Source organism: Saccostrea cucullata, unplaced genomic scaffold (assembly GCF_032062105.1).
Source record: "Saccostrea cucullata isolate Sc308-1 unplaced genomic scaffold, CSIRO_AGI_Scuc_v1 ctg973, whole genome shotgun sequence".
In the NCBI taxonomy this organism is placed as follows: domain Eukaryota; kingdom Metazoa; phylum Mollusca; class Bivalvia; order Ostreida; family Ostreidae; genus Saccostrea; species Saccostrea cuccullata.
Window position 1 is genome coordinate 264,648 of NW_026935523.1, and position 23,599 is coordinate 288,246.

General features: G+C 33.9%; 2 protein-coding genes across 2 annotated transcripts; one reads left to right on the top strand and one right to left on the bottom strand.

Moving 5' to 3' along the window:
- The first annotated feature begins 2,852 nt into the window (after positions 1 to 2,852).
- On the top strand, positions 2,853 to 7,954 carry LOC134243091 (agrin-like). The gene is made up of 4 exons (XM_062725309.1): positions 2,853 to 2,949; positions 4,482 to 4,680; positions 7,107 to 7,397; positions 7,816 to 7,954. The coding sequence occupies exons 1-4, from the start codon at positions 2,910 to 2,912 to the stop codon at positions 7,919 to 7,921; spliced, it is 636 nt and encodes a 211-aa protein (XP_062581293.1). The 5' UTR covers positions 2,853 to 2,909; the 3' UTR covers positions 7,922 to 7,954.
- Positions 7,955 to 13,175: 5,221 nt separating this feature from the next.
- On the bottom strand, positions 13,176 to 22,978 carry LOC134243092 (ceramide kinase-like protein). Its single transcript, XM_062725310.1, has 13 exons — positions 22,561 to 22,978; positions 21,529 to 21,795; positions 20,860 to 20,991; positions 20,264 to 20,327; positions 19,160 to 19,302; positions 18,637 to 18,711; positions 17,979 to 18,162; positions 17,551 to 17,628; positions 17,342 to 17,451; positions 16,579 to 16,793; positions 15,543 to 15,827; positions 14,633 to 14,889; positions 13,176 to 14,049 (listed from the first exon to the last, which is right to left on the bottom strand). Exons 1-13 carry the CDS (start codon positions 22,739 to 22,741, stop codon positions 13,959 to 13,961), a joined length of 2,082 nt encoding a protein of 693 aa, XP_062581294.1. The 5' UTR covers positions 22,742 to 22,978; the 3' UTR covers positions 13,176 to 13,958.
- Between the last annotated feature and the right edge of the window lie 621 nt (positions 22,979 to 23,599).

Sequence of the window (23,599 nt, forward strand, 5' to 3'; positions counted from 1 at the left end):
ATTTTTCTGTGACTATTTTCTAACAAAGTAGAATTATCTATATATAAATTATTTTACAAAGACATCTCGTCATTATGTTGTACGTGGTTTGTATAATTAGATGGTTTGAACACTTGTATTTTTCTTCAATTAATATACTGTGAAATTACAGATTTTCTTGGGGATTTAATTTTCGTTGTTTTGGGGGGTATGAAGAGACCAACGAATTCATATCCAGCACGAAATGTAAAACGTTACATACATAAATACTTAACAATTCTTAATCAACGAATTCAAATCCCCACAAATAAAGATTTTTACTCAAACAACGAAAAATTGACTCCACGAAAATATGTGATTTTAACATAATATATTTAGCCTTTGTATCCAGCTTAGACGTGCTTAACAAAGAACATTTTTTTTCTGAACTTTATTTATTTTAAAGAGGAAATTTATACTCCAAAGGTCATAAAAAGTTAATTACTTCATTTGTAACTGAGACATGTTTAATTGATCCTGGCAATGACCTTTAGGTGAACTAAAATTATCATCTCTGATCTTATTGTATTAATTTACTATCTATTTAAATGTTATAATTGAAAGGTAAACCATCTTTGCAAAAAAAAAAAATTATTTAAAAAAATGAACATATGATTTCTATCATTTGTATTGCGTAGTGATATTTTCCACAGTTTTATAATTTGTGAAACATTTAGTCTTATATGATTTAGATTGATATCATTGTACCTATATAGTAAAAAGTTGCTTGTTTGTTATTAGTTTATGTATTTTGTAGAAAAATAAAGAGCATATATAAAAACTATTTCGTTCATCTGTTTCTGGCACTTGATTCTATCCCTGATTTTGTATTGTTTATTAAAGTATGTTTCACATCTGGCCCAGTGGTTCTTTGGAAGATGATTTTCAAATATCTTTCTTATATATTTCAATGTAAAACTTGAATTCTCTATTGTGACCCGCCTCACAACCTGAGTCATGATTTGAACAATTTAGAATCTACACTACCCCAGGATCTGCCAAGGGTTGTCACCCGAGGGCGCTTATGCTTTCACTTAAGTTTTGGCTTTTCTGGACAGTGGTTTGTGAGAAGATTTTTTAAAACATTTTTCTATTTTGAAATAATTCAATATGAAACTTTGATTCCATTTTGTGGCCCGTCCTACCCCAGTAGTCGTAATATGAACACTATAGAATCTACACTACCCCAGAATGCTTCCACATTTTTTCAGCCACTCTCGCCCAGTGGTTATTGAGAAAAAAAACTTTTCCTATAGATTTCAATGTAAACCTTCTCTGTTGTGATCCCGCCCACACCACCCTACCCCCGGGGGTCATGTTTGAACAATTTAGAATCTACACTGTTCGACGATGTTTCCACATAATTTTCAATTTTTCTGGCTCAGTGGTTCTGTAAAAGATTGTTAATGACCACACCTTATTTTTGTCTTTTCTTGATTATCTTACCTTGGAAGTTGAGATGACCCTTCTTTTTAACAATTTAAATTTCCCTTCACACATTGATGCTATGTACCAAGTTTGGTTTAAATGAGCTCAGTGCTTTAAATGATCTCAGTGCATGATCCTTGAAAAAAAGGGTTAAAATGTTGAAAAGTTTCAAGAGGAAGGGACAGACGGACGGGTGATCAGAAAAGCTCATTTGAGCTCTCAGCTCAGGTGGACTAAAAAAAAATGTTATACAATTTTATAAAAGAATATCTAGGCCATGTTCTATTTTGGGTACGATCGAGCATTTCTTTTTACAAAAATATGCTCTTGAAAAATAAAAAAAAATAGTCGCACTTGAACTCCACATCTCTAATACCCTACATTTAACCATTTAAATTTATACTCACCAAATGATGCTATGTACCAAGATTGGTTAAAATTAGCTCAGTGGTCATTGAAAAGAAGGTAAAAAAGTTGAAAAGTTTTCTGGCGAAGGGACAGACGGACGACGAGAATGGGTGATCAGAAAAGCTCACTCGAACTTTCAGCTCAGGTGAGCTAAAAAGAAAATGTTTTTAAAAAAATATCAAAGGTACATCTAGGCCAGGTTTTAATTTTGGGTACGATGGTGCAAATTTTTACAAAGTTATATTTCTTGAAAAAATAATAAAATAATTGCACTTGAACTCCGCATTTCTAATACAAGGAATAATTCTAAGTGCTTTGGAAGTCAATACTTGTACAGAGGTTAATTTTATGAATCAAGTTTAGATAAAATAACTTTTGTCTGATTTTATTCATTCCTAACATAAGAAAAAGAAATATTTTGATGGGGGATAATGCAACCCCCTGTTAGTGTAAGATTTAATATACAGGTTAACAGATATTTTATTAATTTTCCTGGATTCATTAAATTTAGTTTGAATTCATCCATGCCCCTGTATAATTTGATATTATTACTCTCAGATTTATCCCACAGAAACTTGTTTTTTTTTCACTTCTGTAAATTCTTAATGCAATTTGTTTTCGTCTGAATCATAATTTTCTCTTATCAATAATCAAGAGTATTTTTTTCTTTGTTTTGTTCAAAATTATAATTAAAACGTGTCGGTTAAAAAACCACGTGACTTAATTCTATGGTTACAAATACGCACAACGAGACAGTTAAGCCTGTGCATTTATATATAATTTCAATCTTTGAATTATACATTTTTTAACGTTCTGGTGCTTTCATTATAATATTAACAAGATATAAAGGATTCTAGATTTGTTAGTTTTCATACATACAATAAGTAATTATATTTCAAACAAATAGCAAGAAAAACTGGTTTTGACAGAGATCTTTGTCATTGTACGATAAAAAGAGAATGTCTTTAACTCACGCGCCGTCCTTGTGGAGTGATAAGAGATACATAGCAGACTGATATCTAGGCCAGAGTTCCTCAGTCTAAACTTATACAGCTATGGAGTTAATCATTGTCTTTCTCGCTATTGGATTCGTAAGTAAGTACATATACCTATTAATCTGCCTTATTTTCTATTTAAATCGAGGGCTTTTTGTGGTAATTGTTTTGCTTCCATAGGGCACATTAGAACGCGTTCAGCATTAAAACCAATATTTCATTCTTTGTACAAAGTTATCCTTCTTGCTATTGGATTCGTCAGTAAGTACCCTTAAACAATATCAGATCTTGCGTCATTTTTCTTCTGAATCGACAGTACAAGTTCTTTTTGTGAGTACATGGTTTTACTTTTGTTTCACCAAATAGAAACGGTTTTCAGCAGTAATACCGTGTATAACCATGCTTGTCAAAAATTGCAATGAAATTTCCCTATCTAATATTGTTCTTTTTAATTTTTTTCAATTCTTTGTTTAAAATGTCTGAGAAAGATTCGAGTTGCATGATTTGGTGACGCAACGCACAGGAGAGCGGTAAATGAAACATACTAAATTTGATTTCACGAAATCACAGTGATTGTAAATAAATTAAAACAGTGATTAATGTGAAATCAAATATAGTATATTACCAGCCAACGTTGAAGGTTGTTCGTACATTTAAATTCAAAATATGACTGATTAAGTGTATGTTGTTTAGCGTCCCATTCGAGATTATTTCACTCATATAAAGACGTCATCACATACCGCTGAAGGGCTTCAAATTTTGAATTTTGTATTTACTCAGCAGTTACGGCCATTGGACAAGGAGGATCTTTATCGTGCCAACGTCCGCCATGACACGAGGTTTATGTTATTAAGTCTCTTTCAAAAGACCCACAACTATCACTTCAAAGTTTCGAGCAAATCAATTGCTACTAATTTTTTTTTTATCAACTTAGGTCAATTGGCTCCAAGATGATATGACCCGTCTCTCAAAACACATGTAGGATATTCTAGACATTTTTTCCATTCAAATATTTTAACAGTTATTAATATTGATATTCTTGGATTTAGAACCAAGCAAATGGAATCTCTTGCATTTCGATTACGTTGTTAGACCGAATTTCTGTCATTTTTACAAATGATAAGAAACAGGAAAGGCTATTTAATTTAGCAAGGTGAAGCGGTTGTAAGTCATGACAACATAAAATTCATATAAAAGATGCTTTATAACAAGGAGCATACGGCGGGTGTGACCGGTCGGCAGCGGATGACTACTCCTCCATCATGATGGCACCCGATCCCACCTCTGACGTTTTAGAGATCAGTGTTTTCTCTGCTCCTAATTTGTAATGGTTTATGAATTTGAGCCGTAATACTTTTCATTATAGCCAAATAGTTCATGAATATTATTTTCAGAGGTTGGCGGTGATTTAATTTTGGTCAATATCCCATTTAACTCAAGCAATCTGTCATTTTATAAAATTCATCGAGGAGATTCTTTTTAAACTTAAGTTCCCGAACTCCAATATAGTTCCCCTCTGCTTAAACTATTTCGTACAATTACCTTATTTCTCGTCGAGTACTTTCAGTACTTCGATTTTGCACGAATACTTTGATTTTTCACGACTTTCAGTCCTTTGATTTTGTATGACAGGTGCTCAGCACGGCCATGGAGGTGGGCATAATAACTACCAACCCGACTCTCAGACTCACATAGACTCCGAGATACAGGGACTGGACGCCCACTTCGGCAGACACCAGTGTCTAGATCTCCTGTTAGTAGACTGCCAGTATCATACTACTAATGGCGACGAAATGGTGTGCGGAAGTGACGGGGTTACCTACTCTAATCAGTAAGTGATAAAAAGAGTTCAAAGGGTTAATAAAAAAATTTGTGGGACCAAGTTTAGTATCTGGAAATTATAAACATGATAACGGTGTAGAAGTTTATCTTTTAAAAAAGATAGGTGAGTCGTAGCAAAAAATACAGAAAGGAAGGTCCGTGATCAAGTGATTTATTTTTAAATGTTTATCGAGGCTGCAGTGTGATAAAGTTATAATTGTTTTGTGAAGTGTACTTTATAGACACATTAGTAAATTTTGTGTTGACCTATTGGAGTTTTGGCCCAATGGAACATTTCAGACCTTTACTGGAGAGGGGGAGAGACTCTATATAACATGGAGAAAATGCCGATTTAGGCATTGTATGAGCTGGTTTCAGAATAGAATTTTTTGGCTATGTAGCAAGGAAGATACAGCGGAGTTAAAATGAATATAGAAAATAACTCAAAGTTTATATTGTATAAAGAAATCCAGGGAGATCCGAATGTGAAGATGTGAAGTAGCTTGGTCCTTTGGGTCATCTTTGTCAAGAACTGTTAGGTTAAAAGCCATACACATCAGATTTTTTTTTTATAAATTAGGGAATAACTATCTTCTAATTTGGTATTTGCGACCGTTAATGCTGATTTAACGGTCGCAAACTGAGTTTTACCGGCGACGCGTAATGGATTTATTCAGTGCATTAGCCAATCACAGAGTGTTTTACAAAACAATTGCATTAGAATAATGGATTTATTCATTATTTTTAGTGTAAATTAACTCTTGTTAAGTTGTTTCTGGAATTTGTAAGATTGGCTTAATTGACCAATCTATTAGAGTCTATCTTTAGTTGTGCTTAGACGTAAAAAAAAAAACTCCATTGTCTTTATTTAGAACAATCAGATAATGAATCGGGCTTTTCCGTCAGAAAAAAAGGTGAAGTATTACAATTATGTATAGTTATCTTTAAACTGTAAGCTACACAAGGCACAGCTTCCGCGTGCCTTGGCAAGGATGAGACAGGGGGACCAGGCTATTGAAAATTACAGCAAGCGCAGCGAGTGACGCTCGCGAAGCGACCTCAATAGACTAACGTGTAAGAAGAGAGGAAATTCGGGATGAAATCTGTACATGAGGCATATTTTGTTGTGAAACCTTCCCAAAATTTCTTTTACTACTCAATGTCCTTTGTGCGAATAAATAAATAAATAATAACGTAAAGCATAACATTAAGGCTTTCAGTTTGTAGAAATCTTCAAAAGAAACAAAAAATAACTGCAATGTATTTCGACAAAAATTGCACTAGGTCTATAGTTTCAAACAGACGATTTCAAATAGACGAAATTGTTTCCGTAAACCCTGACGAGCTCTCGTGTGACGTCACAGTCTAGATGTCTCGTGCGATTTAACGTTTGAAGTGGTGGATCAACTTCTCAGGTGTATATTTGAAGGTACAACTGCGCTCGCCCCAACTGTCACACCGTTAAAATATTAAAGGGGTAAAAAGTGTATTCAAGACTTTGTGGGACCAAGATCAGCATGTGACAATTATAAAGGGTTAAGACTTTGTGGGACCAAGATCAACATGTGACAATTATAAACATGATAAAGGGTTAAGACTCTTGGGACCAAGAGCAGTATGTGACAATAATAGTCAGGTACAAAACAGGAAATCAAAGACATATTGTGGGATTATGATCCGCCATGTGACAATTATAAAGCGGTAATAAGAGTGTTTAATTGGGACCATGATCAGTTATGTAAAAAGCAAGTTTTACGAACAAAACATGCAAAAAATCATTTCAGAAACTAAGTGCGTTTTCAAAATCATATGGGCAATACTTTGTACTCTGTTTGCCTCCGAGAGGCATACAAGCAGAAAAAAATATTTTCAAACATGAATGCATCTTCACAATATACATTGAATAATTACATGAATTAATAGATCACAACCCTATCACATGAGTCCCTGAAAATCACAATTTTGGAAGAGACACTCTTGTTTATCATACATATAACTGCATTAAGTCCGTTAAAAATGTCATTATCAATAGAGTCCACCCCCTCCCCATATTGAGCCCCTGCCTCTGGGGCCACAAATTGCAAAATTTTGAAAGAAACACCCTAGTTTGTCTGCTTTATTACCAGATGCAGACATTCAGATTTTCGAAGAACTAAAAATATAGCATTTAAGGCATACATGCTCCTATGGCTGCAGAACTGTAGCTCTCTGCATGAGAGAATTCGGCCAGATAAAGCTATAATGCTGCTACAAACCTACAAACTGCTACAAACCTACAAACATACGAATCCTTAAAAAAGGATTTGCAACTATAATATAAATCACCTGCTCGGAAGGCTAGGATAATAGGACGTATCAAAACTATATGTACTTTAAAGTATGTCTTACTCTATAGCTAGTATTTACTTAACAATGTCGTATGTTTCATTTTTGCAGCTGTAAGTATGTGCACGCCGCCTGTATGTACGAGAATCTGAGTGTTGCCCATACTGGTCCATGTACGTCCACCACCGCGGGCGCCACCACTCCCGCCGGAACGGCAGCCACCACAGTACCAGTAGTCGGGAGCTCAGGCGCCGTCACTCAATCCACAATGCCACCGACGACCACTCAGAGCCCGGAGGCCATCGCCTTCCAAAACATTTTCTGTAAAAATAAGGACTCCATTAACTGCCCTACCGTGGTGACTCCACTATGTGGTTCTGATGGCGTTGTCTACAACAGCAGGTTAGAACCCGTGTATAATGAACACCGCGGTGGTGTATACTTATAAATGGCGGATCTCATAGTGTGACCTCATTTATTTTCTACATTTGTCACATGTCACTGCCTCACTCTGATTCACTCATTGCACAATTATCTAATAGCTAGGCTTATATTCTCACGCGTCGCTGTGATAATCAGAGAATATTTGGTCAGTGTAACTGTGTTAATCGCATCTCAGCTGTCACGTGATTATCATATTTCATTTCCTACAGTTGTCACGTGATAATCACGTTTGTATGTTTTATTCCTACAGCTGTCACGTGATTATCCCGTTTGTATATTTTATTTCCTACAGTTATCACGTGATTATCACGTTTGTATTTTTTATTTCCTACAGTTGTCACGTGATTATCATGTTTGTATATTTTATTTCCTACAGCTGTCACGTGTCTAAGGCCCGCTGTGATAACCCTTCTCTACAGACTGTGGACGGCAGTAAATGTGGACTCACCACTCCCGTGTCTGTGGCCCCTGTTGTCGGATAGACTCAATAAACTCACAATTACTTATACTCCAGAGTGGACTCAATAATAAAGATTTATACTCAAACACATGGGTTCTTTTGTTTTCCTTTTCTTGTTAAAAAATTAGCTAGACAATATTCCATAAAGTGTTTGCATTGTCTGTAGATATGATAGCATAGATAGCAGACAAAAACGACGACGTACGATGACCACGACACAGGTATTTGTGGAGAAGCCCCCCGGGGTTGAATATGGGGGGGGGGGTCCTGTCCACAAGTACCTGTGGACCACGTCAGCCAATACATTTGTTCTTGAATCTTGTTCTGGAACACTGACGCCGACATCGTGAACAAGAGGCCCATGGGCATTAACACTCACTTGAGTCAATATATCTCTGCTGTTTTTCATCAGAACTTTTTTATCATATATTCTTATGTAAAACTTTTGTACGTATATTGTTACCCTCTCCCCCCCCCCCCTCCCCCTTCAGATGCTTTGTTTTTTTAAAGATGTCTTTATACCCTCTTATTAGCCCTTTATACTTCATCAAGTATTAGTCATCTATTAGTCACTTATAAGTGAAGTACAACACTACTTTTAAGATCTTAATTTAGAACAGAACTTCCAATCATGCAGGGGTTGCATATGTTCAAAGCTTTCTTTTTTTACATATACATAGGTATTTGCACTTTAGATGAAATAATCAAGTTAACCTTCTATGAAAAAAGTCCCTTTCATATGAGGTACATTCTTTGATGATGCAAACTTAACATATTAATTCAGTTTACTAACAAGAATGTTGGACAAAAAGGCAACAAGATTTAATGACCTTGAGTCTTCTTCAAATTTACGACATCTGAAAGCAGCTGAGTCAATTGATTCAAAATTTTAGGCATTTAGGAAGTTAAAATAAAAAGATGATGTAAATAGAACCTATACTTGTTGTACCTGATATGAAGGCATACTCAAAATAAATCTAAAATCTCCTACATCATCCTTTCACTGACACTAACTTAGTTTCAAATTCTTGTTGCTCGTCTCTGCAGAGACAAACTTTCTGATTGGTTACCTTGAATACCCATAATGCTCCAAGAGAGAAGTCTACTATTAATAGGGGAAAAATTCTAAGTCCACGCTTATTCTTGCTCATACGATACTGATCTTCACTTATAAGTGAGGTATAAGTGAAATATTCACCGATATGTAGCTCATCTTTCCTTATAAGTTAAGTATTAACAAAATCTGTTCCCCACTTATACTTACTTTGACTTAAATAGTACACTTATAAGTGACTTATAAATTGCTAATAAGTGGATTATAAAACACTTATAAGTTTCTATTGGTTTTCTTCTGTAAGAGCTATGATGGTCACGCTTTTAAGAATTTTGAAGAACTCTTCCACGTCAATGTTACTAATCATGGCCTCAATGTAAAAATTTTTGTCCCCAATGTGGTCCAATCCCACACCGAGGGTCATGATTTGAGATCTTCACTACGTAAATAAGGTTTCATTTACTGGGTACATTTCAACATTTTTAGCCCGGTTCTTGAGATTTTTAAACATTACAATCACATTTTCACTAATGCTTAATCATATTAGAGAATAAAAAGCTTTGGGCCCTTCCTTTCAGATATACAATCTCCTTCACCGAGAATGAATTGTGGCAAGTCTGGTTGACATTGGTCCGGTGGTTTTGAAAGGTCGAAAATGTTAAAAATTTACAGACAGACAGACTGACGATGATCAATGTGCACTTATAAAAGCACAAGCTCATATTGACTTTGTTAATACTAACTATAGACAACTAATTTTTTAATGTCTGTCAATGAATCCAAAGGCAGAAGTATATATTTTCATAATTTATGCATATTTATTATCAAAACAATACATGTGATTTTACAATACTGTTTCCATACAATGATAACTACAGATAATCACAGAATAAAATCAAGTTGTCCTGCTTAGTAGACTTTACAAGCAGTCTTGGTTTATCCTACACTGTACAACCTGTAATCTGGAGATAATTCAGGATTTTACAATTACTCCGAATTTATCTTACAGTCAATTTTAATCTCTGATTTTTTTTACAACTAAACCTAAGTTTATCTTTCAGACACATCAGACTGAGAATAATTGCTTTTTTTTAAGTGAGATATAAAACATCCTGAAATACTACAAAGCTTAAAATAACTTTAAAATTGTGAAAACAGTGGTAAGTATTGCTATAAAAATCTTTAAAATCTCAGCGAGAGTAAATTGGAACACTGGGCTGACTGTAGTACAAAAATTATAACTTTTTCAGTAGTCATTGTAAAACAATGGCTATAAGTTTAAGTATTTCTGAAAATTATTAGCCTAAAAGTCTTTCAACATTTTCAACTTCACAATACCAATGAAAGACAAGCATCAACAAAACCAAGATCTGTAAAATTCAAGCTTCAATAAGACAATGACTTCATGAAAAATCTGACATGCCTCAATCTAAAGATCACCAAATCAAATTTGAAGCAAATTTGAGGCAAATAAAAGATCTGATATGGATTTCATAAAAACCATAGAAACTTAAAAATCTATTTTGCTTCTGACTAGATATACATGTAATAGCTTACCCTATGAACTTTTGTGTTCTCATTTCAATTTGACTTTTTGTAAAGAAGACGTTTTGCTGTTGTTATGGTTATTATTATAAGCTGTGTTACTGATTTATGGTTCATTTTTTCTCTATAATAATTATGTCACAATTTATCTCTTCATGAAAGCGGCAAAGGATAGCATTGTGGGATTAAAATTAAACTCACATAAATTGACTAAAGTACATGTAGATCAGCATAAATATGAAAGCAAAAAATGTACAAAGCTATCACACTTAAATACATGTAAATGTAAAATCTTTGATAAAGCATTCAAAATAAATATTGAAGATACACTGAAAATTAATACCTGTGTGCACATTTAACCTTCTCAGGAAATGTGCGAGGTTTTGTATAATTTAACTATGTGGGATGGGGGTAGGGGAGGGGCTGTGACAAACCTATATCACTAATTAAGCCCCCCCCCCCCACCTGCCATCCCCACTCTAACTTCATATGCCTCAACTATATGGAATGCAATTTATTTCTAGGACGGAAAAGGATAAACATCATAATAATTAAAAAAAAAATAATAAATAATTACTTTGAATAAAAAAAAACGAAGATTCTTTAAAAAAAATAATGAAAGCACAGTTATATCAAGTTTGCAAACAGCAAAGCAGCATCAACAATACAAATATATTGAAGGACGGCATGTCAAAATTAAATATACAATCTAATTATAAATGTATACACCTGTAAGCTAATCAGCTATGTATCTATGTATCACACCAACAGAAAATTTTCTGTAACATGTACACATGGACAATGTTTATATACAATATACCTCATAAATATACATCATAACATGTACATAATGTATCTACAATGTATATGTACTCAATGTATTTAGGTGTCACAATACAAAATTGTATCTGATGCATGTACACATGGATAGTGTGTATATACAATTAATATATCTACTTGTAGCAACAATAAAACATTGTGGATACTTGTACAATAATTTTACAATACTGATTATCTGAACAACATCAATATTATTCATGTAATCCTACAGGCAATCAGTATATTAACTAAATTTACACTTTCATAAGAATAGTATAAGGACTTAAATCAATGTACAACTGTATTAATATAACATTAATGTACAACATAATCATTTCATAACTGTGTATACATCAATGTAACTACTGTATACAGTAAAACACGGTTATAGCGAAGTCCTGGGGACCTGTGAATCTAATTCGCTATATCCGTAATTCATTATATCCATATAAGGAATTCGTATAACCAAATATAGCGAATTCGCAATATGCATGTTTTCCTTCAAGTGTTACTATCAAATATGTTAGGGAAGCAAATATTACAAAACATACCTTCGATAACTAAGGTTTTATTATGAATTTAATTTTATATACAAATGCTGAGAGAAAATAAAGTCAGTTCAATTAATCAAATTTTGAAATCTTTGAAAGTTCGTTATAAAAGATGTAAAATTCATTATATTTAACCTCAACGGGACTCAAAATCAGTTCGCTATATCTGTAAATTCGTTATATCAGAGTTCGTTATAACCGTAAAATTTTACAAAGATTTGTTAAGAATTTTGCCGGGGACCCAGAAAAACTTCGTTATATCCGTGAATTCGCTGTATCCGTGTTCGTACTAAACGTGTTTTACTGTACAGGGTTATTTTTGCCCATTGTCATTGTCACCGTTTCACATTAATTTTACAATCAAGTCTGCCCCATATCAAATTTGACCAGTCATAGTTTTTCTTATTAAGAAATTATACTATATTCTTTGAATTTGTCCCATTTTAAATTCTCTCCAAAAAGGGTATGGCAAAAGGGGCAAAAATAAAGTGAGGCAAGAATTTCCCTGTATTCAGTATATGTAATTACACAAATGTACAATTCATTGCAATAGCTACTGTATATGAACATTATTACCAAGCAATCAGTGGATTGAAATGCATATAATATATAATACATAACTGTTTCATGCTGCTGAAAATTTTAATTACTGAGAATGAAGTAAAATTTACTATATTACCATGACAAATTAAGGACATTTAAGACTTTTTTCCCATAAAAAATGAAAATAGAGCTTGTCTGACAGAAGTCAATTTTTTTATTAAATGAATAAATTTGACATTGATCTATGATATTCTTTTCCATATGTGAAGTTCTTATTAAGCAGAATTAGACAAAAAGAATCAATCTCTACTATATTGCATTGCCAATTTTTTTTTCTCTGAACTAAAACAAACCAATTGCAAAATTCACAAAAAACACAATTTCTATAAAATACCTGACCTGAAAGTCAATAATTGCATTGATTGACCTGATATGCCCTAAAACTTTTGTATCTACTAAGTACATATTATATATCTACCTAATAAATGTATATTGTTGTACATTTGTTACAAATTTTAAAAAAACCCTACCTAGATCATGTAGATAATAAAAATTTATTGCCTTATCCATTGCACCATCATACAAAATATATATAATTATACAATTTATTAATAAATACATCTTAAAAGCAAGTTGCTTTTTTTCTAAATCACAAGCAAAAAAGGGGAGAGAGGGGGAGAGGTTATTATTTTATACAATCATAGAAAGCACATTAAACAAAATAAAGCAATTAAATGTAAATCAATTCTCAGTACCTCCCGAAATTAGAAACAAAATGGAAGGAGGGTGTGAGTAAGTGATATGATTAAATGAATATCACACAAAGCATATAAAACAATGTTAAACATTGAAACATTCACTTCTTCTTCAGACTTATGTATTATTCCACATAAAGTGCACACACAAACTGAAATTGTTATCTACTAGTTATTTCTATCAGGATTTTGATATTTGACAGTTTAAATCACGGTACACTGTACCATCTCATGCTTTTAGACCAAAAAGCAGCAAAATTATTCAGTTGCCTAAGAAATAGATACCTAGATCTAATTAGTTCATGTTATTATTAAAAATAATACTGCTTACACTTAAATATTTTGACACTAGAACTTCCTTGAGCAAATAAACATTTTGAATGTAACTTATACAAATTCTGTTTACATCCAAAGGGTTGCAAACTTTAATGTATTAATGTCAATTTTATAAATAAGATCTGCAACGAAAGAATGAAAACTATTTTCTGAGAATGGAAACATTATTCCTACAGAATGTGAAAACACATTGCTTGTAACATATACAATAGAAGCACTGTCATACAATAATAATTAAAATTGAGTAATAGGTCTCCATTGCATAAAATTGCCAGTACAATCCTATGTATACACTATAGGTCCATGTAAAGTTTGATTGTGATGATTAAACATTGGAGCTGATTTAAATGCTGTATGACTCTACAGAGTGATTAATCTCTTAATGCAAAAATGCAATACTGTAAAACGCTTAGAAGACCAAGATCTGGAAGTATCCATGGTGACTGGAGCTGTCAATCATCTGGCCAGCGGTAGGCAGCCAACCTCTTGGAACACAGAACCAGGAGTGATGCCCCTCCCACACAAGGAAATCAGGCCGTGGTGAACTCTAATGACAGAAAAAAAGAATGTATTAAGGTTGAATTGTTTAACTCATTATTTGTCCTAACCTGAGGTCATCTGTGCTGACACTTTCTTAATGTGAATTTTCCAATACTCGCTGTTAAAATTCCCCTCCTTTACATTTGTATTTAGTTCGATTTCATATTTTCCTGAAACTGTCACCATTTGATCTCAATCATGTTTACCATTATCATGTTTGCAAACTTAAAGACATAATTAATACAGATCACCAACACTTCATGAGAATGCAGCAGTAGATTTATTTTAAAATCTACCACAGTAACTGCATCCATTCAAAATCATGTCAATGGTGATCTATTTTATTTCTTTAACTTGAACTTTACAACTTATAAGATACAGAACCTATTGAATACTGTTAAGTATCCAGGCAGAAATTTATGTAAAATTAAACATAAAGGTGTTGGTCTCCACCTTTTCTTTATTTTGCATTATCACATTTATCAACCTATAATGTACCTGAAGTCCAGCTCGTCTTTATCCAGTAGCTCGTAATATAACTTACCTGAAGTTCAGTTCATATTTACCCACAAGCTTGTTATATAACTAACCTGAAGTCCAATTCATATTTATCCACTAGCTCGTTATCCAGATTCCACTTTGTACGGAGATGTCTCTCCTCGCGCGCCTTTGCCTTCTCTTCCTTTTTAATCTGTTTATTTTTACGCTTCATGCGGTCCATGTCAGCGAAGGTCATGCGGTACTGCGGGCCGACGAGATTACGGTCCTGATGAGCCGAGTTTACGATGACGTTGTTGTTATTTATGTATTGTTTCTGTTCAGAACTCTTGTTGCTTCCTGCAGAGCTCTGTAATTAAAATAAATTAAAATTTTCATTAACTTGTGATGTTCCTACCCTTCTTAAGCTTCATTTACATCATACCCCCCAACCCTATCCCCATTACTTTCAGTTTTTTCAATCCTTCGAAAGCTTCAATAAGACAGTGTCAGTGTTGAAAAGATTCCTGAAACTGTGCCTGTTTCAAACACAGCTCTTATTAAGTTACAGACCTGTTTACCCATAATGCTGTTTCTCAGTATTTTTTATTAGATTTTTCCGTGAGATTTGGCATTTGCCAGTAAGATTTCACTTTCCATCGATTTTACACATATTAAAAAAGAAAAACTGCTTTTCTGATTACAAAAACATAATTTAACAACAAGGTCTCTTTCATTTAATAATACCACAGCGTTTTGACAAACTGACATCGCTTATGTGTTTGAAATCTTTTTCTTGTTTAGCGATGAAAGGGGTGAAACTAAGACAGATTATAACAAAAGTGTTAAATTCCAAACTAATGTTTTCCCGATTTCCGTATTTTCATAATGGCAAACCGTGAGACGTATTTTAGACTAAAAATCCATATAAAATACGGCGAAATCGTAAGAGTAAACAGGTCTGAAGTTAGGACTAATATAAACTGTCTGTTTTGGTATACATCTTTGCACTCTCAGACTGACCTTTCTACTCCCACTGTTACTTGATCCCTTAAAATCCTCATCTTCATCTGATTCTATATCACTCATGTCATCTAACGGGTTCCTCAGCTCACTGACATTGTCCTTATCATCATCGCTGTCATCGATTTCCAGGATCTGACTTCCTTTCGATGCCTGGCGTTCAAGCTTAGACATTCTGTACTGGATTTCATGAAATTTACGGTCCGTGTGTTTCCAGCCAGTGGGGAGTCGGGGACGAAATTTAACTTCCTTGACACGGATCACCTCCACAAATGGAAAATCAAACTGAAAGATGATGAAAATTTCTCCTTGCTTTAGGATTAATGTTATTTTACAGAAGTTGTCATAATAAAAAAATATCTTAATTATTCAAATACAATAAAGTTGCTATCAGGATAATTTAACAAACAATATAAGGCCATGCAAAGTTAATTACTTGGTTCTCAGGCCGTTTTTCAAGAAATATGATGAGGGAGGGAGGCATTTTTTTTTCTTTTTTATTGCCCCCAAACATGATGAGGCAGCTTTTTACATTGTACAAAACCTAAAAAGATGATGAGGGAGGTGATTTGGTGTTTATATTTTATTGATTTAGCAATAAAAAGGGTCAATGAGGCACCCTTGGAAGAGATGAGGGAGGGTCTGAGAACCAAGAAATTAATTTTTTTTTGCCTAACATATTCTCTGATTAAAATGTGACTAGGAAGTCATGGTTAATGATTCTTGTTCCTAAGCACTGTGTTAAATCTAATACATGTATGTATAACATAGATTATCAGTGACTTTTCCAAAGGGAAGCGCTCATCATAAGATTTGAAAGTCACACTTTTAAAGTTTTAGAAACAATAAAAAAAATTTTTGTCTTATGATAGGCTTTGACACAATAAAGAACTTTAACCAATACAACCGTCAATGCCATGAAAAGGCAGAAAATTGTGGCGCTTCTAAAGATGCTGATAGCTCTATAGGTGCAAAATTTTTTAATGGTATATGAAAAAAAATCAACCAATCAATCTCGATAAAGATTCAGACATACCTGGTTTTTGGAGTTTCCGTGACGTTTAAGAAAACGTATGAAGTCCTTCCTGTTGATGTTTTTGATGAGCACTAGCTCCATACAGCCGTCGTTCAGGTGTGAGAATTTACTGAGTCCCTCGGGGGCCAACTCGCTCCGGGCGGGGATAGAAAACAGCCCCACCTGTAGGAATGAACCCTTAGACACCTTCCACGGACTCTCATCCTTAGACAAATCTACAACGAAAAAATAAATTAACACCGTATATAATCCCTAACACCTGTAGGAAGGAGCCCTTAGACACCTTCCACGGACTCTCATCCTTAGACAAATCTACAACGAAAAAATAAATTAATATTCATGTCTCTCCTAAAACATTTCCTTAATGTAGACCCTTAATCAAAATGTATTGCATCAGAAAAATGTTTTGATCAGTATATACTCAGTTCTATGTGTCATTCTATTAAACACTTAAATGTTTTTTGGTTCTATGATGATGATCAATCAATCTACCCGTGTGACACTTGTTTTGCATAAACACCTTATGCAAATAATCATGGAAGAAAATTGATTTTGTGATGAAACCAAGAAAACAAAACAGCTTCCTTATATATGTTGTTGTTTATGATTAGGTAACTTAGAACCTACAAAGGTCTCACTGTTTCTGATTGGGCAATGTGTCATCAATGCTGATTGGGTAAAGTGTCAATCTTTTTGATTGGGTAATGTGTCACTGTTTCTGATTGGGTATTGTGACACAGGTTTTGATTGATGGGTATCTTACCTACAAATGTGTCACTGGTGTTGGAGGTATTGAGATCATTAAATGGCTGCACTAAACATTCCTCTACTTCATCTTCTTCTTTAACATCCTCTGTCCAACAAACCGTACATCTACAAAATAAAGACAAACAGATTCATCTTACGCTCAATAGGTGATTCATCTAAAAAGCAACAAACAAAAATCGTGTGTGCCCTGACATCTATACTTACCCCCGCAAACATGCAGTTTGATCGCAGTCCTTGGGTCTTTCTTCTGCAGGAATGTATTCAATATCACAATCGTAGGGTCTAAAAATAGTAAAATAAAAATTAATTTTAAATCCTACACAACAGTCAAAGCTTGTTATCTGGAATCTTGTCGAACCCAAGAAAAACTTCCAAAGTTTTAAAATATCAAACATGAAATATTTAAAAATCAAATAATTGGGACAGTCAATTGAAAATAACTTTGACATATATCCATGCATGGTATTTGAGATTATGGCTTTTAATGCTTAAATATATGAACTGAACAGATGTTACATAAAGAGAAACCCAAGCCAACTTCATTATCTATACCACTGGTGATCACGTACAAAAGTTTCTTCTTAGATGAGGCTTTATAAATAGCAGCGTCTATTCTCTTAGTGATTACTTACAAAAGTTTCTTTTTAGACGAGGCTTTATAAATGGCAGCATCTATACTCTTGGGAAGGAGATTATGGCGGAAATTATTGGCATATCTGAGGGCATTTGCACCGAACCCATACTGGCAAGCGAAATTCCACCTAACCAGCTTATCCTCACTGAACACAGAGCACACATCTACTGGTACACTGTAACCTGTTAAATATACAGACATTCTCAATAATGATTGGTTGAAATGATGAGAGAAAACATATCATTGGCTGAATTTATGATACATGACCTCTGATTGGATGAATTGATAAGAAGAATGTGTAATTGGCCAAAAGAAGTTCAAAACTATGATGTACAGCTGAACTTCTGTATCTCAATCATATGGAATTCCACAGATATGTGTCAAAGAAAGTTGGAAAATCCAACCCTTTTTTGTGCACTTTAACAATTCTACCCTTTATGTCCAAATCAATCAATATTTAATATATTTTTATTACCTCTGTACAATCAATGAGATAAAAAGTTTTCACTGTACAATCTCTGATTGCATAAATTGATCAAAGAGAACATGGCTTTTAATTTGTACTTAACAGGATTTTTTAATTAAAATAATTTTACTAGTGCATTCTTTAGTTAATGCAAGAAGCAAGGTGGTCAGATAAAAACACAGCAACTCACCCAATAGTATATACAGAACAGCAGTGATGGGATCAGCCAAACCCATGACAGAACGAGCGATGTGATTGGTGGTTCCTTGGAAACAAAGATTTATATGATTTATAACAATTAGTTTGTACCGGTAATACTTTCCTTTATAACATGAAAATTAATTTAAATACTCCTGACCAACTGTTGCTTATTCTATTTCCATCAAAATCTCTCATTCCTTGTAAAAGCAAAGGAGATCAATTTATTATTTACACGGTAAAAAATCATTTTAATTTGTAATGCAAGAAATTATTATTTTAAGGTTAAAATAAACTAAATTTTATAATATTTCACTGCAATAAGAAACTAGTGTAAGATAAGATGTTTCCTTTGGAATGCTTTATGTCACCAGTGGGAATAATTCCCTCTGTCAGACATGGCTGCTCGAGCAGGCCGGTGAAACCATGGTGTATTTCTACTTACCGGTGGGAATAATTCCGACAGACATGGCTGCTCTAGCAGGCTGGTGAAACCATGGTGTATTTCTACTTACCGGTGGGAATAATTCCGACAGGCATGGCTGGTCTAGAGGGGGTAAAACCCTGTCGTATTTCTACATCGTTCCTGGTCTGTGTTGCCGTTATTAACCCCGACACAACCTTAGAGGCGGTCCCATCACCACCCATAGCTACCATGCTACAAAAATAATAAATAAAGATAACATGAATTTGAAAACCAGTTATCAGTGAATTTCCATGGAGCTGCAATAATGTAGCCATTTATAAGTCCCCTGAAAGGGGGGATGCTTCATTATTAAATGCAGCTTATTTCTTTGGTTTTTGACCTTTTAACAAATATTGTAAAAATAAGAATAGAGCAATCATATAAAGGCATTGTTTATATTTATAACTGTTTAAATTATCATTTGAAGGTAAGATTAATCACTGTATCAATGATAATCTGAACAGACGTTTCAAAGTAAAATAAATCATGACATGCCTAATGTAACTTATTATCATCTTAAGAAATAAAGGAGCTTCTGTCTTTAACAAAATCACATTTTAAAATTTCATCTGAAAAACTCTTAACTGCTACTGTACAAATGTTAAGCCTTACATTTGACCAAGGCAGTGTTACGTTTTTGCCCATAGTTGATTTTAAAAAGAAATTATTTGCCATTCAATACTTGATTAACAATATTTTTTTAATTATTGTAATCTTTGATATTAATTATTTTACAAGGCTTTGTTTTCCTTTATACACTGTGGCTGTAATCCAACTTTTAAGTGTTTATAGTTATCCTATAATGTTAAATTATTCATACAAGGCAGGATAAGACTGGCTGCTATCACTGCGTATTATTATCATTGATTGTTGTGTACTCCAGTATCACAGCCCAGAATCCAGTGACATTGTTAACTCTGATTAACAGCTGATCAATAGCTGACAAGTCCAATTAATTTACATACACTGTGCTTGGAAAAGGAAGGAATTTTTTACCGTTCTCAGATGTACCAAATTAATTAAAAGAATTTTATGATCATATCAATAAAGGCACCTCACTTTGGACAATCAACATGAGACTTATCACTGACTTGTAATGGGTTGGGGGACGAGGGGGAGAGACTATATATAACAACACTAATGTGTAACTCACCAATCATAATCATCAATGTTGATGTGGATCATTTCTTGTTTCACATGCTCTGAATGCTGTATTTCTACAACAAAATCAGTTCAACTCAGTTGCAAGCATTCTAATATCCATGATAACTAATTAAAAAAAAACCCTAACCATGTTTGCCAACCCCCTTCCCTTTTATGCAACCCATGATTTGCAGTGTCTGCTAATTAGCATCTCACTTTGGACAATGAGACCTCATCTTTGAGGGTGGGGAGGAATCAAGGGTAGACTATATAACAAACCTCCCAGTCATAATTCTTTTGTGGATCATTTCTTGACAGAGACAATTTATTGCCTCTGCTGGGGATTGAACCCTGGGCCTCTGGCTTGCCATTCCAGAGCACTCTACCAATTAGGCTAAAAGGTTAACACATTAGCCCAGGCTAGTAGGATGCCATGTATCTTACATTTCCACATAATGTCCCCTGCTATTTCAATTTTTAGGGACAACCTGCATTTTTGAAATATTGTTACTAAATAATGTTACTTCTGGTAAATTTGTGTGTCATAGCATACATGTACATATGATTTAATTTTTCTGTTGTTGTAGAGATACATAGAGGACATACCCAGAAAGTCTACGCTGAGATTAGCAGCTCGGAGCATCGGTAAGATCCGACTTCTGTACAGCTGACTTCCTGTCCGAGCCCCAGCATGGGTCTGCATAAAAAACTTCAGGGAGTGAGGTCTTCCCGGAAAATCTGTAAACAAATGTACATTCATGGTGGATTAAATTTACTGAAATAGTGACTTAAATTCAACTAACAGTACAGTGAATCCATGATATCTCGAATTAGTACCAGTGGGATCAAGAAAATCCTTCGGAATATATCAGAGGAATTGGGATATCAGAAGCAAGATACTTAAAGAATCGAGTGGTTGTGACTTCCAAATCACTTTGACATATCCACAGCATTACAGATATATCAGTGTTTGACACAACAAAATTTTACTGTATTATATCCTTGATATCTGAAATCCTCCAATATCAAAAATGTGTTTTCCTCTGAATTAGAGATATCAATATTTGATGCATTGAAGTTTAACTGTATACAAAATCAGTAAAACTACACACACACCTCAACTAATACGAAGTCAACCTTTAATAATGACATATATTCATTATATCCACTGTTTTTGAAATATCAGTGTTTGACATATAAAAATTAAACAGTAGTATACAAAATCAAAACCTCAGCTATCAGTTAAACCACACACACACTTCAACTAATACAAACCTTTAATAAATGAATAGATCCCATCATAATACTTGTTACACAGGGATTCACTAGGATGTTCAAAATCTATAATTAGATCCTTCCAGCAGTTTGGTCCAAATTGATAATAGGTGTACACTGTGAACCCCTGACACAGCCCCTCCCCCTCCACCTGACCTTTGACCCTCTTCCGTTTGATCTGGACCCCGTATATGTCCTTGAGAGGAAGGTCGACTGTTCCCTTGGAGATTGTGGCTGTTCCTGGGAGTGGTATCTTGCTTTTCTTCACTGAAGGTAAAAAAAACATCACAATGATATATATATCACACATGATTACTGGTAACTTTGGAATCAAAATTTCGCAAAAACATGTGAATTATTGTTGGCTCCTCCTTACCTGTAAGAATAACTCGTCAGGAGTGAAAGGAGAATGGGGTTAACTTTACATTAAGAAGTTTTCTACATGTTACCTTTATGACTGACTGGAATAACTCTTACCCTTTACATTTACTAATTATTCCACTGTGCTTACCTTTAGAAATAACAGTATATTGAGTGCCCCATCATACCCCCTCCATCTCTAGGTGCAGTGGAAATAATAAACTTTGTTCTCTTTGAATACAATGCATGTAAAAAAATTTTTTTACAGTTTTAAAAGTTTTTCTATATAAGTTTTTCTGAAATTACAAAGGAGACAGTTGAATGATAACTGTGTCAGCACAATGAGAAGCAATCATACTTACCCATGCCTCACCGCACACACAGTTACTCAAACAATGGAAATTCATATTTTGCTAAAAGTATTCAACAGCAGCAATGTAAGAACTATGATTTAGGTTGTATTTTTGATAGTCCATTACATCTATGAATAGTCAAATACTTACTTTTTGTTTATTTCTTTGTTTTTGTGAAAAACTGCATATAAATAGCTTTATCAAGCTATTTTGAATAGCTTAATAAAGCTATATAGAAGGTTATATATCTATGTATGTTTACCTTTAGGCTGTATGTTTACCTTTAGAACTTACTTTTTCATTTGTTATTTGTGTTTACCTTTAGGGCTGACTGTGGTCCAGCTGATCATACCACGCGCCAGGGACAGAGTGACATCAAATCCATCCCCCTTAATAACGAACGGGTTGATCAGATCCTCGGTATCAGAGAACGCATCTTCATAGCATTCATTCAAACGACGCACTGGGTTACCGTCATCATCGTACGTATAATCCACCATCTTCTGAGTGAAAAATAATGAAGTATTGACCGGGGGTAATGACCGAAAAGTTTTCTATTTCAGCATGAAAAAAGTTTGTTTTCTGGCGTGTATTTGGATTCTGAACACCTAAATTTTTTTTGTTGTAGGTTAATACATTCCGTTTGAAACTTATTTCGGTTGAATTCCTTTAGATTCTGTTTTTAGGGGGAACTGTAGTGTCGATACTTTACGGTCTAAAAATCTGTAAACACAGGAAGTCAGGTGCCCGATTACCGGAGACGTGATTTTGGATTATTCTGATTGGCTGAAAATAGGAAACTGCGTGGTCGTCATGGGAGTAATATAAACAGTTAAATTTTACAGTTACTCAGTCGTGAAAAATAAATCAAAGAGCCATAATTAACCAGACTTGTAAACAATAGCATCAGATTTAAAGTTAATCTAACTAATTAATCAGATTGATAAGAATTTATCGCACCTAGAAATTAATGACATATTCTGTATTTTTAGAACAATTTTTGTAAAGTTTATTAACTAAAGAAAACTATATATATAAAAAAAAAATAAAGTTTAAAAAAAAAATCAAGTATTTCCAGTGAATAAGAGTGTTATGAACTGTTTGCGCTTGTATATATTTTGAATATAAAGTCGCATAAATGTACATGTATATATTTAAAAAACCACAATTTGAACAGATATGTGGCATTCAAAAGAAGCAATTTAATTTATCAAGAAGTTTTTAAGCGTAATCCGCACGTATTTCAATAACGCAAATATTTGAAATAAATATACAAACGCAAACTTAAAAGAAAAAAATACACTTGTACTTCATAATGAAAAATAAATTTCTCCTTGTCCATTACTTCTCAGCTAATT